General features: G+C 40.3%; 1 protein-coding gene across 1 annotated transcript; it reads right to left on the bottom strand.

Annotated features, from left to right (window-relative positions):
• Positions 1–917: 917 nt before the first annotated feature.
• lrrc45 (leucine rich repeat containing 45) lies at positions 918–12,710 on the bottom strand. The gene is made up of 16 exons (XM_037755575.1): positions 12,555–12,710; positions 10,969–11,279; positions 9,986–10,047; positions 9,807–9,877; positions 8,893–9,071; positions 7,692–7,820; positions 7,263–7,375; positions 6,541–6,599; positions 6,237–6,314; positions 4,890–5,025; positions 4,485–4,562; positions 4,187–4,298; positions 4,017–4,087; positions 3,112–3,285; positions 1,844–1,991; positions 918–1,201 (listed from the first exon to the last, which is right to left on the bottom strand). The coding sequence occupies exons 2-16, from the start codon at positions 11,195–11,197 to the stop codon at positions 1,002–1,004; spliced, it is 1,839 nt and encodes a 612-aa protein (XP_037611503.1). The 5' UTR covers positions 11,198–11,279; positions 12,555–12,710; the 3' UTR covers positions 918–1,001.
• Positions 12,711–14,167: the final 1,457 nt, after the last annotated feature.

Here is a 14,167-nt window from a genome sequence, read left to right as displayed (position 1 = left end):
GCTGGTGGACGGTGCCAGGAACTGAGGCGAGATTGGCCGGTGCTGGTGGACGGTGCACTTCCAAAACATTCCGAAAACGCACTGGACACACGTCCTCCAGTTGCGCTGTGGCCGGTGTGCGGCGGTGGTGCGGCTCCTCGGTACAGCAGCAGCAGCCAGACGGCCGCCTCGCCAGGAGGAGACGGTGAAGAAGAGAGCGAGTGAGAGAGAGAGAGAGTCGCTGTGTTGAGATAATTCTGGTCTCATTTGTGATCTGATAAACAGTAAATTCATCTAAACGTGTGTTGAAAAACGATGCAATCTGGTTGCCGTGGTGATGAATTACGTCTGACTATTAACCACACCCCGTTAACCAAAAAACAGGAAGTAACACTGGCTGGAGGGGGGCTTTAAGAGCGGAGAAATAACACACATCTTGAAACAATACCGAATTTGGACGATCACTCTATTAATGTGCAACTAAAAACACGTGACCTATAGAAGAGATAAAAACATGTTGTTTTGAAACTGGTAATAATCTCATCCAGCTGGCAAACATTTTGTTAAAAAACAAACAAAAGGGGTACAAGTCCAAAGGACTGGTAGCAACCCCTAGAGGTGGAAGTGTTCATACTCCACTGGTAGTGGGGGTAAAGATTTAGCCCTGAGGGTGGCAATAGATCAAAAGATCTGATAGGTCAGAAGGTCATTCGTCACCTCTTAATGTGCTAAATTGATCTAAAAGTGCATTAAAATCTATCTTGCATGTAATATTCGTCCTCTGGGGACCATGAATATCCTGCATGTCATGTGTCAAACGTTTCCAGACTTTTTAAACCCTTCATTTCTTGACTGGATCTGCACGTTTGTTGTGATTACAGCTCACAGCACCAAACTTACACTTCTGACTTACCAAATGTTTCAAGTCCAGACAATCATGATTTTTTTCTTTTATTCTTCAGATGTCCTGACCTGTGTCGGAGCAGGAGTGAGGTTACAGCTGAGGCGTTGAGGTCCGTGGATCATTTCTTGGGGCTGCTGTAGTGTCCCAGAGGCGAGCCCTGAACGTAGGTGAGGATGGCGCTCTGCAGGTAGCTGGCTCTGTTGGCTTCGTCTTCCCTCATCCTCTGGATCTCCGCCTCTTTCAGGCGCAGCTTCTCCAGCATGGACGTCATCTCGCTCTCTTTGTCGAGGAGCGCCTCTCTGTGGTTACTGCTTTGTACTGCGGGGACGGCGAGCCACAGAGGGAGAATGGTATGAACAGACAGCACCAGAGAAAATAGTTCATATTTCAAACATGATGCATTTGAAATTTACAATGTATGACCTGGTTACAAGACAAACATATAATGTTCTGAACAAAATCAGTCGAGCATCTTGTTTCTTTAAAAAAAGGGGAACAGTTCAAATAACTGGTTTCAAGTAAGTACACATGTGAAACGTGTTGGTCTATATATTGTATTATTACACGGCGTTGTTGAATGCTCGATTCTGACGTTCTACGGTCTGTTATTTCTTTATAGCAAACCGTTGCTATGTATAACAGACTGTTGCTATGGGCGCAATTCTGATGTCGGACTTTGGAGGACCATTTTTGTGTCAAACTATTGATTTCTTAAGTAAGTAGCCGTGCAATAAGCGGGATAATGGACAGGTAGCATGTCGTTATTGTGAAATAAACCCCTTCAGGGTGATGCAAGATCTCTGCTCCGCGTCAGGGTGCGGCATCGCCCTGTCTGGGTTTATTTCATAACAATGACCAGCTCACTGTACACCATCCCTTACTTAGAGCATATCATGCTATAGTATCAATAATTTGAACTGATGTTAATGACACAAACAAAGATAGTGGGGTGGAGTGCACCTTTAATCTCTCTCTCCAGAGCACTGATCTTCTCTTTGAGTCCTCCCTGTGCCGCTCTCTCCGCCTGTAAATGTCCAATCTGCTCCTGCAGCTCCACCCTCGCCCGGCTCACTTCAGCCACCTTCTCTTGGTCCTTACTCGACAGCTCCTGCAACAACACACCGCCTGTTCAACAACCCCTCCTTCATTTATCACTCCTGGAAGTTCGTCAGATGGACGAGGCCACTGTACAACAGCTGTGTCTGTTGTGGTTTATCCCGGCATGCATTGAGGAAGAGATGTGGTACAGCTTAGCTTAGACATATGTGTTTGTTGGGCCCATCCACCACCTCCCACCCACCCTATGTGTGTTTTTCGTTCTTAAAACTACGTCACCAACACTCCCCGACCATTTTCTCTGAGCTCTACATGGATGGGTTTACATTGTAGTTAATGGAAAGCCTGGTGCGCCTCATACAGGCGCTAACGGGTGCGTTGTGCGTTACTTTCACAAACCGAGGGGCGTGACAAAGCGTTGGTATTTGAAAAAAAAAAGGTAATGTTTTCGTGAAGTACTGGTAGACACAATGACATTTTGTTTCTCATTCTTCCTGAGGTGTACATATCGTACGTCTGTTTTCTGTAGAAAATTAATTTGAAATTGTATTGATTTTGTTTTCTTTAAATTTCAGTTGAAGGATTATATGTTTGTTTTTTTGGTTAATAAAATTCACTGACATCTCACTCAAATTAAGGTGGCGATTCAGGTTAGCGTTATTTAAACACTGATTTAAATTCCTACTTGAAAATATCAAAACATATATTGACCATGGGTGTAAAACATGGCAGTGTTATCTTACTTTTATGGTATAAATTTGCCATTTTGTTGGTACCCAAAGTGATCAATTAATGATTAATCTTGTCCTATAGAGTAACATTTACAGTATTGTATAATTATGCAGCATTAGGTATGTTGAAAAAACATTGAGGAAACCATTTAAAGAAAAAAAGGGAATGTACAGTCGGGAAAAATGCTACCAGAGCCTCCTCACACTTCACAACTCTAAAGATTCACATAAGTGACAAACACATTCACACCTACAGTGTCTTTAGAGTTTCCAGTTAAAGTGAATGTCCTTTATGCTGTGAGAGTAAACCAAATGGACACACACGCAAACTGCACACATACAGGGCCCAGCTGGCTAGGTTGGCTTCCAGCCACATTTTTAAGCCTACACATAGTGAAACTAAAATGCCGCAGGTGTAACGGGCAGCTGATGGGTCCTGACCTGCTGGAGCTCCTCTGTCCTCCGCCTCATTCCGTTCACCTCGATGCTCTGTTGGCTGTTCTTGGCCTGCAGGTCGGCGATGGTCTGTTTCTGCTGGGAGCAGTGGAGCTGGACCTCCTGCTGGTGGGAACGCACAGAGCGAAGCTTCTCCTCCAAGGACGACACATGCTCCAGCTGCTCAGAGGAAATAAAGGGCGGATGTAAGGATGATGGAGAAACCCGTCAGGTGTGTCAATGTGCTGACGTGACTATGACTTGCCCCCAAACTGCATGTGACTATCATAAAGTGGGCATGTCTGTAAAGGGGAGACTCGTGGGTACCCATAGAACCAATTTTCATTCACATATCTGGAGGTCAGAGGTCAAGGGACCCCTTTGAAAATGGCTGTGACAGTTTTTCCTCACCAAACTTTAGTGTAAGTTTGGAATGTTATTTAACCTCCTTCGCGACAAGCTATTATGACATGGTTGGTACTAATAGATTCTTCAGGTTTTTCTAGTTCCATATGATGCCAGTATCTTCACTTAGCTTTAAAACTGAGCCCGCTACAACCTAAAAATTGCAAGTTGCGTGAATGCGTTAAAGAAATTAGTGGCATTAAAACAAATTTGCGTTAACGTGTTATTATCGCGTTAATTTTGACAGCCCTAATATTATTATAATCTCTATATTTAGATCTGGAGAATAGCATGACTTCTGTTTAGTACTAATTTCAGATTGATAAGTATATGATGCAGTGCATTACACACATGGAGAATAATCTCTCACAGTACACGGCCTGAGATGGATCCCTGCACACCCTTAACTCATAGGAATTCAAATGTATATATACAGTATATACAGTATATATATATATATATATATGTATATATATATATATATGGGAGAAAGTTCCAGAGCGCACCTCCTTCTGGCGGAGGCTGTCCATGTCCTGCAGAGCTTGCTTGGACCTTCGCTTCTCTATTTCCAGACGGTCTGTCAGAGGGTGACATACAGGAAATCTGCTGTGATTTATGTGGAAAAAAGACATTCTCTTTGTGTATCTGTAAATAAGAATGTGTGTGTGTGTGTTACCTTCTGCCTGTGCTAGTTGCAGCTTGAGCTCTGCCGTGCTGTTGGTCAGGTCCTGCTTCAGCTCAAAGATATGCTGCTGCTGAGACTTACACCTGCGCTCCATCTCCTCCACCTGAGACACACATAACAATCAGGCTCACATCTAACAGTGCTCATAATGCAACGTTGGTCTGTGTGTGTGTGTGTGTGTGTGTGTGTGTGTGTGTGTGTGTGTGTGCGTTGCTCAGCCTTGGCATATACAATTTTAGTGCAAGTCCTCTCACATAAATTCGCAGTGTTCTGAACAGACATTACTTACTTTAGTCGTGAGTTTGGCGTTGGATTCTGTCAGGTTTTGGATCTCTCTGAGGAGTTTGCCCTCTCTGAGTGCACTATCCTGCAGGATGGAAACACATGACGTTCATTCATTTACACCAATATCTCAATAAGCATACATTCATTTTATGCAGCGTTTGTGCTATTGTTCAGCAGAACTCATTGCTGAGCCTACCGAGCAGATTGGAGTGGGAGACAGACACTAGTGTAGTTTTTGGATATTAGAATATGAATCATAAATAACATGAGCTAGCTATAGTTTGAGTCACATATGAAAAATGGAAGCCAAGCTAACAGCTGTTTAAATCTTGTTTCCTGTACAAATGTACAAATTTGAGGTGAAATGACTTGTTTTTGCAGTGTCGTCTCTCCTCCCATCTGTCCGTACCTCTTGCTCTTTCTTCCTCTCTCTGCTCTGTCGTTCCCTCTCTTCTTCTTTCTCAGCCTTCACTCGTGTCAGCAGCTCCCCCATGTTGTGGTTTTTCTGCTCAGAGAGTGTGAGGGCAGCCTCTGTCATCTGTACTCTGCACAAAAATCACAACATTTGATCAGTTACTGCATGTGCTTCTACTTTAACCTCTTAAGCCCGATGGTGCTGGAAGGTGTTGTTCTCCTAGACCAGGGGTCAGCAACCTTTACTATCAAAAGAGCCATTTTAGGAAAAAAAAAAAAAATAATATGTCTGGAGCCGTAAAACATTTGAGCATTGTGATGAAGATAACACAGTTTACAGTCTAAGTATATAGTATATAAGTTTAATGCAGTGAGGACCAAAGTGCAAGTGTACGACGGAGTATTAGGCCCACATTGAGGGAAAACATTTCGGAGATTTTCCAGAATAAAGTCATCATATTACGGGAAAAAAGCCATAATATTATGAGAAAAAAGTCATAACTTTATGAGAAAAAAAGTTGGAATATTACGAGAATAAAGTCATAACTTTACGAGAAAAAAGTAAAAATATTATGAGAATATAGTCATAACTTAACGAGAAAAAAAGTCTTAATATTACAAGAATAAAGTCATAACTTTACGAAAAAAGTCGTAATATTATGAGATAATTTCATAACTTTACGATAAAAAAAGATGTAATATTACGAGAATAAAGTCATAACTTAACGAGAAAAAAATAAAATATCACGTAAAATTAGTACTTTATAATATTATGACTTTATTTTCATAATATTACGACTTTTATCTCGTAAACCTATTACTTTATTCTCGTAATATTATGACTGTATTCTATTCTATATCTCAGATTTATTTATTTTTTCCTCAATGTGGCCCTAATACTCCGTCGTACTGTCGTACCATAGACCTACAACAATGATAAATAAAAATGAAAATGTAAACAAAAGACAGTTATTCATTTACATTTTTAAAAATCCACAGGGAGCCACTGGAGAGGAGCTAAAGAGCCGCATGTGGCTCCGGAGCCGCAGGTTGCTGACCCCTGTCCTAGACAGACATACCCAAAATAAATCAAGAATAGCTCCACAACTGCCAGGTCTATATGCATGATCTTGGTCTCTATGGATAGGTAAGACCTCAGAGAATTCATCCCCAGTGACGATGCAAGACCCCTCCGCTTCACGACGGGGTCCATGGCATCGCCCTGTCGGGTTTTTTATTTCACAACAATGACCGGGTCGCTGTACATTATCCCTTACGTATTACACACAACAGATTGTGCTGTTCTTCATATTGTGAATATTGAATAATGGGAAATGCTTACTTGGCAGTGAGAGAGTTGACAGCCGACTTCCTCTCATTCAGAGCTTCCTGGAGTTTGCCAATCTGAATGGAGGTAGACCTAATCAAACAGGAAAGAGGTCATGGATACAACATGTGATTATTTGAGGAAGTTATGCACATTATCATCGTAAATGTGCTGCCTAAATAAGGTCAACATCTCCCTGGGTTGATTTCCTTCCCAGTGCAAATATAAAGGGTTAAAGACTGATACGGATGTTGTGCCTCTCAGTTATAAAACTATGGTTATAGCCAATGACACAGTACACAGTAACACCTCCACTCACCCGTTGGAGCGTCCCATCTCGTCCCTCTGCCTGTCTATGGTTTCCATCAGGCTTAGGAACTAAAAGAGAGGAGGAACAATCACAGTCACCACCACAAACGTTATCCTAAATCTGTAATACTTAAAGCTGAAGTGTGGAACTTTTGTGTCTCCCTTCTCTGGCAGTGAGAGTATGCACCTTATGCGAGAGATCAGAGCGACAGAGCAGCAACTAGGAGTGTGGCGGAAGCTACGTTTCTGGAGAAGACGCTCCAGATAAAAAAAGAAACTCCCGGTATACTGCAAAATAAAGAGAACTTTCCCTGGTGGCGATGGGCTTAATCAGCATTGTGTGAACTCATTTGGCAAGGGCTTAAATGTAACGGATTTATTTTATACGGAAAAGTCCCACACTCCAGCTTTACTTATAATAAAGTCATAATCCACCCAAAATCTTGTTTGTATCAAAAAAGGCCCAACATATCGTTTGAGGATTAAACACACCACCTGTAGGCTTTAAATGCAAATGCAAAAAGGTTTGTAGTTTTGTCCTTATCGGAGCATGATGACTGCGCTTTGCTTCAAACTCATGTCAGTGCTGTCATTTCTCTGGATGTTTGAACTTTGACAGCCCTAGTGAGAACATATTTTTTGGTGATTTTTAAAAGTCTTCAAACAGCCCTCATCCACCAGTGTTCATGTTCTGTATCAGAATGATGTCATTCTTTAGTGTGTGAGGGTTACCTGCCGGCCCTTCTCCTCCTTTAGTGTCTGGATCTCCTTGCTGAGGACCTGGGTCCGGCTGCGGCTCTCTCTCATGGTGGACTGTCTGTCTGTGTTGTGCCCGGTGGTCTGCTCTGAAAGGGTTAAACGACAGGAGCAATAGGGTAATGAGTGAAGAGAGAGAAACATGGGTCCGGAGCAGAGGATGGTATGCACGCTAAGAGGTTATCAGTGGGTGATAATCTGAACCACATTAAAATCAGTCCACATTAGAATAGTGTTAATAGTTTCCCAGTATCAAATTGAAGCTATAGTGTTACAGTAACAATCACAGATGGTACATAGTCAGGTACTTTTTCTATTTCTAATGCAGAGTAGAAGAAAATAGGGTGAATTTGTACAGATATATATGCATAGTCATGTACGGACACACACACCCACACACATTACCAAGAGCTTTGAGTGTGTCACTGGGTATGTTGTTTCCTGCCATCTCCAGCTGCACTATGCTCTTGTTCTTCTGCAGAGCCTCCAGCAAAGTCCTGCCACCCAGAAGACCAATGTTGTTCCACCTCAGATCTGTAAACACAGTCAGTCAGTCAGTCAGTCAGTCAGTCAGTCAGTCAGTCAGTCAGTCAGGTGATATACATCAGAGTACAGCAAGAATCTGTTCTTTACAACTCCAAGTTGTGGATTAGATTTATCATTCTACACATTTGTTGAAGCTGGAGTAGGCAGGTTGGAGCAAATATGATTAAAAAAAAGTTATTTTAGTTTGCGACACCGGCAGCCATGTTGAGATCTGTTGTTGAGACCAGCCGGAGCAAACTATCTCATTTTACAGCTAAACCGTGCACTATAAGATGTTTCTGAAAACATTTCCTGCTAGAAATAGTCATTATTACAGTAACAGAATATTGATTCATATTTGATCAGCTCTGCCTAGTTTGACCATTTGATGATTGAGTGACAGCTGCCTCTGTTGAATGAACAGCCAATATGAATGAACAGCCAATATGAATGAACAGCCCTGTGATTGGTCAAAATCTCCTGTCATGGGCTACATTTTTTTTAAAGCCTTAAAACAGAGCCATGAGGAGGTGCAGAAGTCTAGTTATCTCTCAGATCACTTGAATTACAATATACTGGAAGATTATTATGGAATTTCTGCCCAATGATGCCAAAAATATTCTGTTAACTGCAGGTTTAACCACTAAAGCAGACACATTTCTCTAGATCAGTACAGACTACAAGCATGGTCTCTCTGTATGCCACTGGGTGCTATGGATCATGTGATCAGTCAAGCCCTCCTCTCAACCCCCACGTGAATAACAAGTAAGGAATACAAGTAAGTTGACTTTTTTGGATAAAAGAACCTTTGCAGGACCTCAACTACAAGCAACTAATTATCTGTTTGATTGCATACAATCTGTGACTATGCTTGGGACAATCACATGTACTTCGAAACGATGTACAGTAGACCACTAATACATGCCTGGAGGTTAATTTGTGATACATAATCACAATTTAAACTGCAATCACAGTTACACATTTCCCTCAGCTAATAACAAGCACAGCCACCTGTATTATTACACAGTAAACTATGTGGTTTCCTAGTACAGAGCCCGTCCAACCACCACTTGCGTCTCACCTAGCACCTGCACAGCGGCGTTGCGTTGAAGTGCCAGAGCGAGCTCGGATGCTCCGTGGTGGTTGATCTGATTGTTGCGCAGGTCCAGCTGTGTCAGCACGCTGTTAGAGGCCAAACCGTCACAAAAGAGTGAGAAGGCTTCGTCCCACACCCCCAAAGCGTTCCACTCCAACACCAGCCTGCAAAACAGTATTTACAGGTTTTAAGCTTTATGTGTTCATGGAGGTAGATGGTTTGACGCATTATAGCAGCTTGCGATTTTTAGGTTGTAGCGGGCTCAATTTTAAAGCTGGAGTGAAGATACTGGTATCATATGAAACTAGAAAACCAAAAGAATCCATTGGTACCAACCATGTCATACTAGCTTGTCGGAAAACAAAGACATTTTGGTGAGGAAAAACAGGCACGGACATTTTCAAAGGGGTCCCTTGACCTCCGACCTCCAGATATGTGAATGAAAATGGGTTCTATGGGTACCCACGAGTCTCCCCTTTACAGACATGCCCACTTTATGATAATCACATGCAGTTTGGGACAAGTCGTAGTCAAGTCAGCACACTGACACACTGACAGCTGTTGTTGCCTGTTGGGCTGCAGTTTGCCATGTTATGATTTGAGCATATTTTTCATGTTAAATGCAGTACCTGTGAGGGTTTCTGGACAATATTTGTCATTGTTTTGTGTTGTTAATTGATTTCCAATAATAAATATATACATACATTTGCATAAAGCAGCATATTTGCCCACTCCCATGTTGATAGGAGAATTAAATACTTGACAAATCTCCCTTTAAGGTACATTTTGAACAGATACAAAATGTGATTAACTATTGTAAACGATTGACAGCCCTAAAAAGAACACGTCTGGTGTTGCAGCGACAGAAAATATTCTCACAGGAAGAGCATCGTTCTCACCTACGAAGAGTCTTGTTCCGTGCTAACAGCTTTCCCAACACCTCAGCCCCTGTCGATCTGAGGTTATTCCCCTGTGAACAACATTTTGCATCAACTATCGAGGATTGATGCACACGTCTCATGAAATAAAATCAGTTAAGGTCTAAGAGTGTGGACGGTCTAATTTGGCATGTAGTTACCTTCAGATCCAGGACTTTTACAGTTGTGTTGCCAAACAGTCCAGTCAGAAGTATTTTGGCACCTGAGAATCACACAAGCATGAAAGCAGAGAAGACACTGTTATAACATCATGTATTATGATTATTATCATCAAACCCATGTGCAGAGTCAAACCAACAATTATTCCTCTGTGCCATAGAGCTCCATTTTTGTCCAAAAACTTATAAAAACCCTTCAGGGAGCCACACTGTTGCACTGGGTGACATGTTCCTTCATTATGAACACACACACACTGTAGTTTATTTTGAGTCAATCCCACATCCACCGTCCTGCTGCCACAAATATTCACCAGAACACCAAATGTGGATTAATCCGCTGCTGAAAGTAGTCCCCAACAAATGCTGTATTTCCTCCTCTTTGAGTAAAGTGTGTTAATATCTACAGTGCCCAGCTGTTTTAGGAAAATTAATATATATTATTATATATTATTTAGAAAAAGGATCTAAAAAAAAATAAAACTACATATTTGTGATTTGATTGTTTTAAGATGTACATCTTCAATAGGAACCAATGGGTCTGGCTGAGAGCAACAGACAGGGTAGGGAAGAAAAATAGTATTGACAGACAGAATATGTTATGATATTAAAAAGTAAATAAATAAAAATAATGCCAGCTTTAGCCTTTAAAAGTCAGACTAATTAAAATGCATGAGATGAGTTTGCAGCACCTCCTTCAGGCAGGTTTCAGTGATGGGTCACACAAGAATTAACAAGTATTGCCGACTGCATTGCAATGACTTTTGTCAAAATCAGGTTTTAAATTGCCACAGTAAATGTGCATAACACTGCATCATTGATAGTTATCCATATGGAAAATCAAAAGATGTATCAAGCACATATTTGCATTTATATGCATGCTAACTGACACCTACTGTTATACTGAGCAACTTACAATATAATACACCACGCTATATACAGTATAGGCTGTTAGAAGACTTACACACCTTCCTCGCTGAGCATGCAGTCACTGAGCAACACCTCTGTAAAGACGGTATCTTTTTGGAAGGCCCTGGCCAGCACAGAGCAGGTATCTGCAGACAGGCTCTGTCCACTCAGGTCCAGTCTGGAGCCCTGAGCAGCGCTGCTCTCCTGGAGATGAACCACAACACTGTCCTGAGGCTCCACACCGCCTTCTTTACACAGACGCAGGAACGTCCGCCTGAAATCCTCCATCGTGAGTCACCAGTTTCTCCTTTTCATCTGAGATGTACAACGTTGTCTTCACACGTCTTCCTTCTTCCCTCTGTGACTTGTTCTGTTGATTGGAGAAGACAAGAATAACTTTGACTATTTTGACTATATTAATTAATTCTTAGTCATTTTTTAAGCAAAAAAGCCAAACATTCCCTTTGAATTGTGAGGATTTGGTGCTTTTCTTTGACTCATGATTGTAAACTGATAATGTGGACGATGAGTATTGAAACCATTTCAAATATTCAGTATCAATATGTATCGATACTTCGATATTTTTGACAACACTAGTGTTCACTACAATCATAGATCTTGCAAAACCGAATATGTTTTTTACAGTACACAGATGCTACCATTCTATTGTTTCCATCTGTCCTGCATCAAGTGCATTAAAGCAGCACCTCAAGGGGATTCTCTCTGCTACACTCATGTTTTAGTCATGCACAGAGATCTACTAGCAGCTCATTACCATAAGTGGAAGTGGGTGTAGGAGGACTGCAGAAGGACTGAAGTCAGAAAGCAGTAATCAGCTGCCTTTGTGAGGTCAAACTGCAGGAAACTCTTGTGTGTGGCAGAGTTACTGGGTTATGGTTCACTACCAACACAACAGTCTCTGATTGGAGATACAATACATGGATGCTTGATGAGGTAAAGGCTTGTTACTGTGATGACAGCAAGGCTTTCCAACCCAGAAGTACAAGTTCCACTCATTCACTAGAATCAGTTTGTTCACCAGCATCAATGAACAATATCTAGTGAATTAGAAAATCTAGCTGCTGCAAGTGAAAACTGGACCTGACCTTGCAAGTACTTGCCTTAAAAATTGCAGCAGTTTAGAGTGCAACATGATTTCGACCAATACACATATGTCGTAACATAAAGATGAAAATACACCCAACACAACTAAAACCACCTCTTCAATTCGGCAACATCCAACCACAAGAACCAACAACATATTAATAAGTTATTCAAACTTTAAGAACTGATTTGCCTGTTATTTTAGCAAATTGGCGGCGGCGGAAGCAAGCCGTATGACAAAAAAAAGCATCAAATTCAATAAAATATATGCTGTTTGGTGGAATCATATGTGTGCCGAATCGAAACATGGCTTTTAATGATTTAGGAAATGAACTGCCTTTTTAATTTACAATATATGCATCTTGGTTATAAGCAAGATAAACTTTAATTGCCACATTTTGAATGGGAGTGTCGGGTAACGTAAACGCGGGTCAAAGGCTCCTGCATCAAATAGTTAACCGACGTCTAAGTTACGGAAGTCTTTGGGAGTTTTCCTGAAATAATAATAATAATAGTATCTTCAGACAGTAAAAACACAAACCTCAGCGACTACAGTAGCTATATATCTTCCTGGTAGTTATTGTTGTTGTAGACAGACACAGCTGACAGGAAGCCAAGGCGACAACGTAACCAAGGAGGGTGGAAAGGAGGAGTCATCACGCGTCATACGTCGCGGTACAACACATGCGCAGTGGGTCTGCACTAAGCAACCAACGCCGCAGCTCCATTTATACTACGCATGCGCAATACACTGGACCCCAAAACCATGACTTGGCCTCTTTCAATAAGCCTTGAACGTAACCAGGAAGTGCATATCGGCGCAAAGCATCTTGGTCAGCGTAGTTTCGAAAACGCGAGCATTTTTTCAGCCATCTCTTGTTATTATTTATTTATTTATTTATTTATTTATTTATTTATTTATTTATTTATTTATTTATTTATTTATCTCACTTATTATTGTTAGTGTTGGTATTATTATACCATATGGTATATATTATTATTATTATTTTTATTTTTATTTATTTGTATTCTTATTTTATTCTAACGTTTTTATCTATTCTTTTGTTATTATACTGCTTATTTGCACCAACAAAACCAAAGCAAATTCCTAGTGTATACCTCTTACACCTGGCAATAAACACGATTTTGATTCTGATTCTGATTCTGATTCTGATTATTGTTATTGATATTGATATTATTATCATGACTTCATCATCATCATCATCATCATCTTTATTATTATTCATATTATTAATATATATACTGTATTATATATATATATATATGTATATATATATATATATATATATTACTAATTTATTTTCTTTTTGTTTTGTTTTTGTTCCCCCTATGCTCTACACATAAAAGGAAGGATATCTGTATGTGTGTGTAGATATGTGTGCATGTGTACAGTATATGTGTTTAAGATTTTATATATATATATATATATATATATATCATATATGACCATCTAGCCTCATTCAATGCCAAACACACACCCATTATCTACATCACACACACACACACACACATTCTTCAATCTGCTTGTATCCCCTTGTGTTGTTTTTGTTTTGTTTTGTTTTTGTACTTTGTTATTTGTCTTTCTCTGTATAATATATTTTGGTCTTTTTTTATATATATATATATATATCCCTGCACATGTCTTCACTTGTTTTGTAATCACTTTATAACACAATAAAAAAACTAAAAAAAAACTTAATCAGGTAAACATAATCAAAGGGGACATAATATTATTCAATGTCATGTTATAGAACATTGCCTTTTATTTTTTATTATATATTAACTTATTAAACCAGCAGATTTTCAAAGTGCTTCTCGGACTGCATTGTAGGATATTGGATATCTCCTTCCTTTGGGTTCCTGCACACATAGGGGTGGAAGGAAATGAGAATGCAGATATATTGGCCAAACAATCATTAAAACAACACTTAATTGACATACAAATAACATTAAGTAAAGCAGAGGTTAAAACTATAATTAAGGACTACATGCACGAAACCTGGCAAGAATACTGGGACTTAAGTGACACAGGGAGACATCTGTACAGTATTCAGAAACATGTAGGAGCTGGTGGAACACAGAGCTGGGGAACCCAAGGGAAGAGATGGTCATTACCCGTCTGAAAATAGGACA

Source organism: Sebastes umbrosus, chromosome 20, assembly GCF_015220745.1.
Source record: "Sebastes umbrosus isolate fSebUmb1 chromosome 20, fSebUmb1.pri, whole genome shotgun sequence".
In the NCBI taxonomy this organism is placed as follows: Eukaryota; Metazoa; Chordata; class Actinopteri; order Perciformes; family Sebastidae; genus Sebastes; species Sebastes umbrosus.
This window is presented reverse-complemented; position numbering and strand designations above follow the sequence as displayed.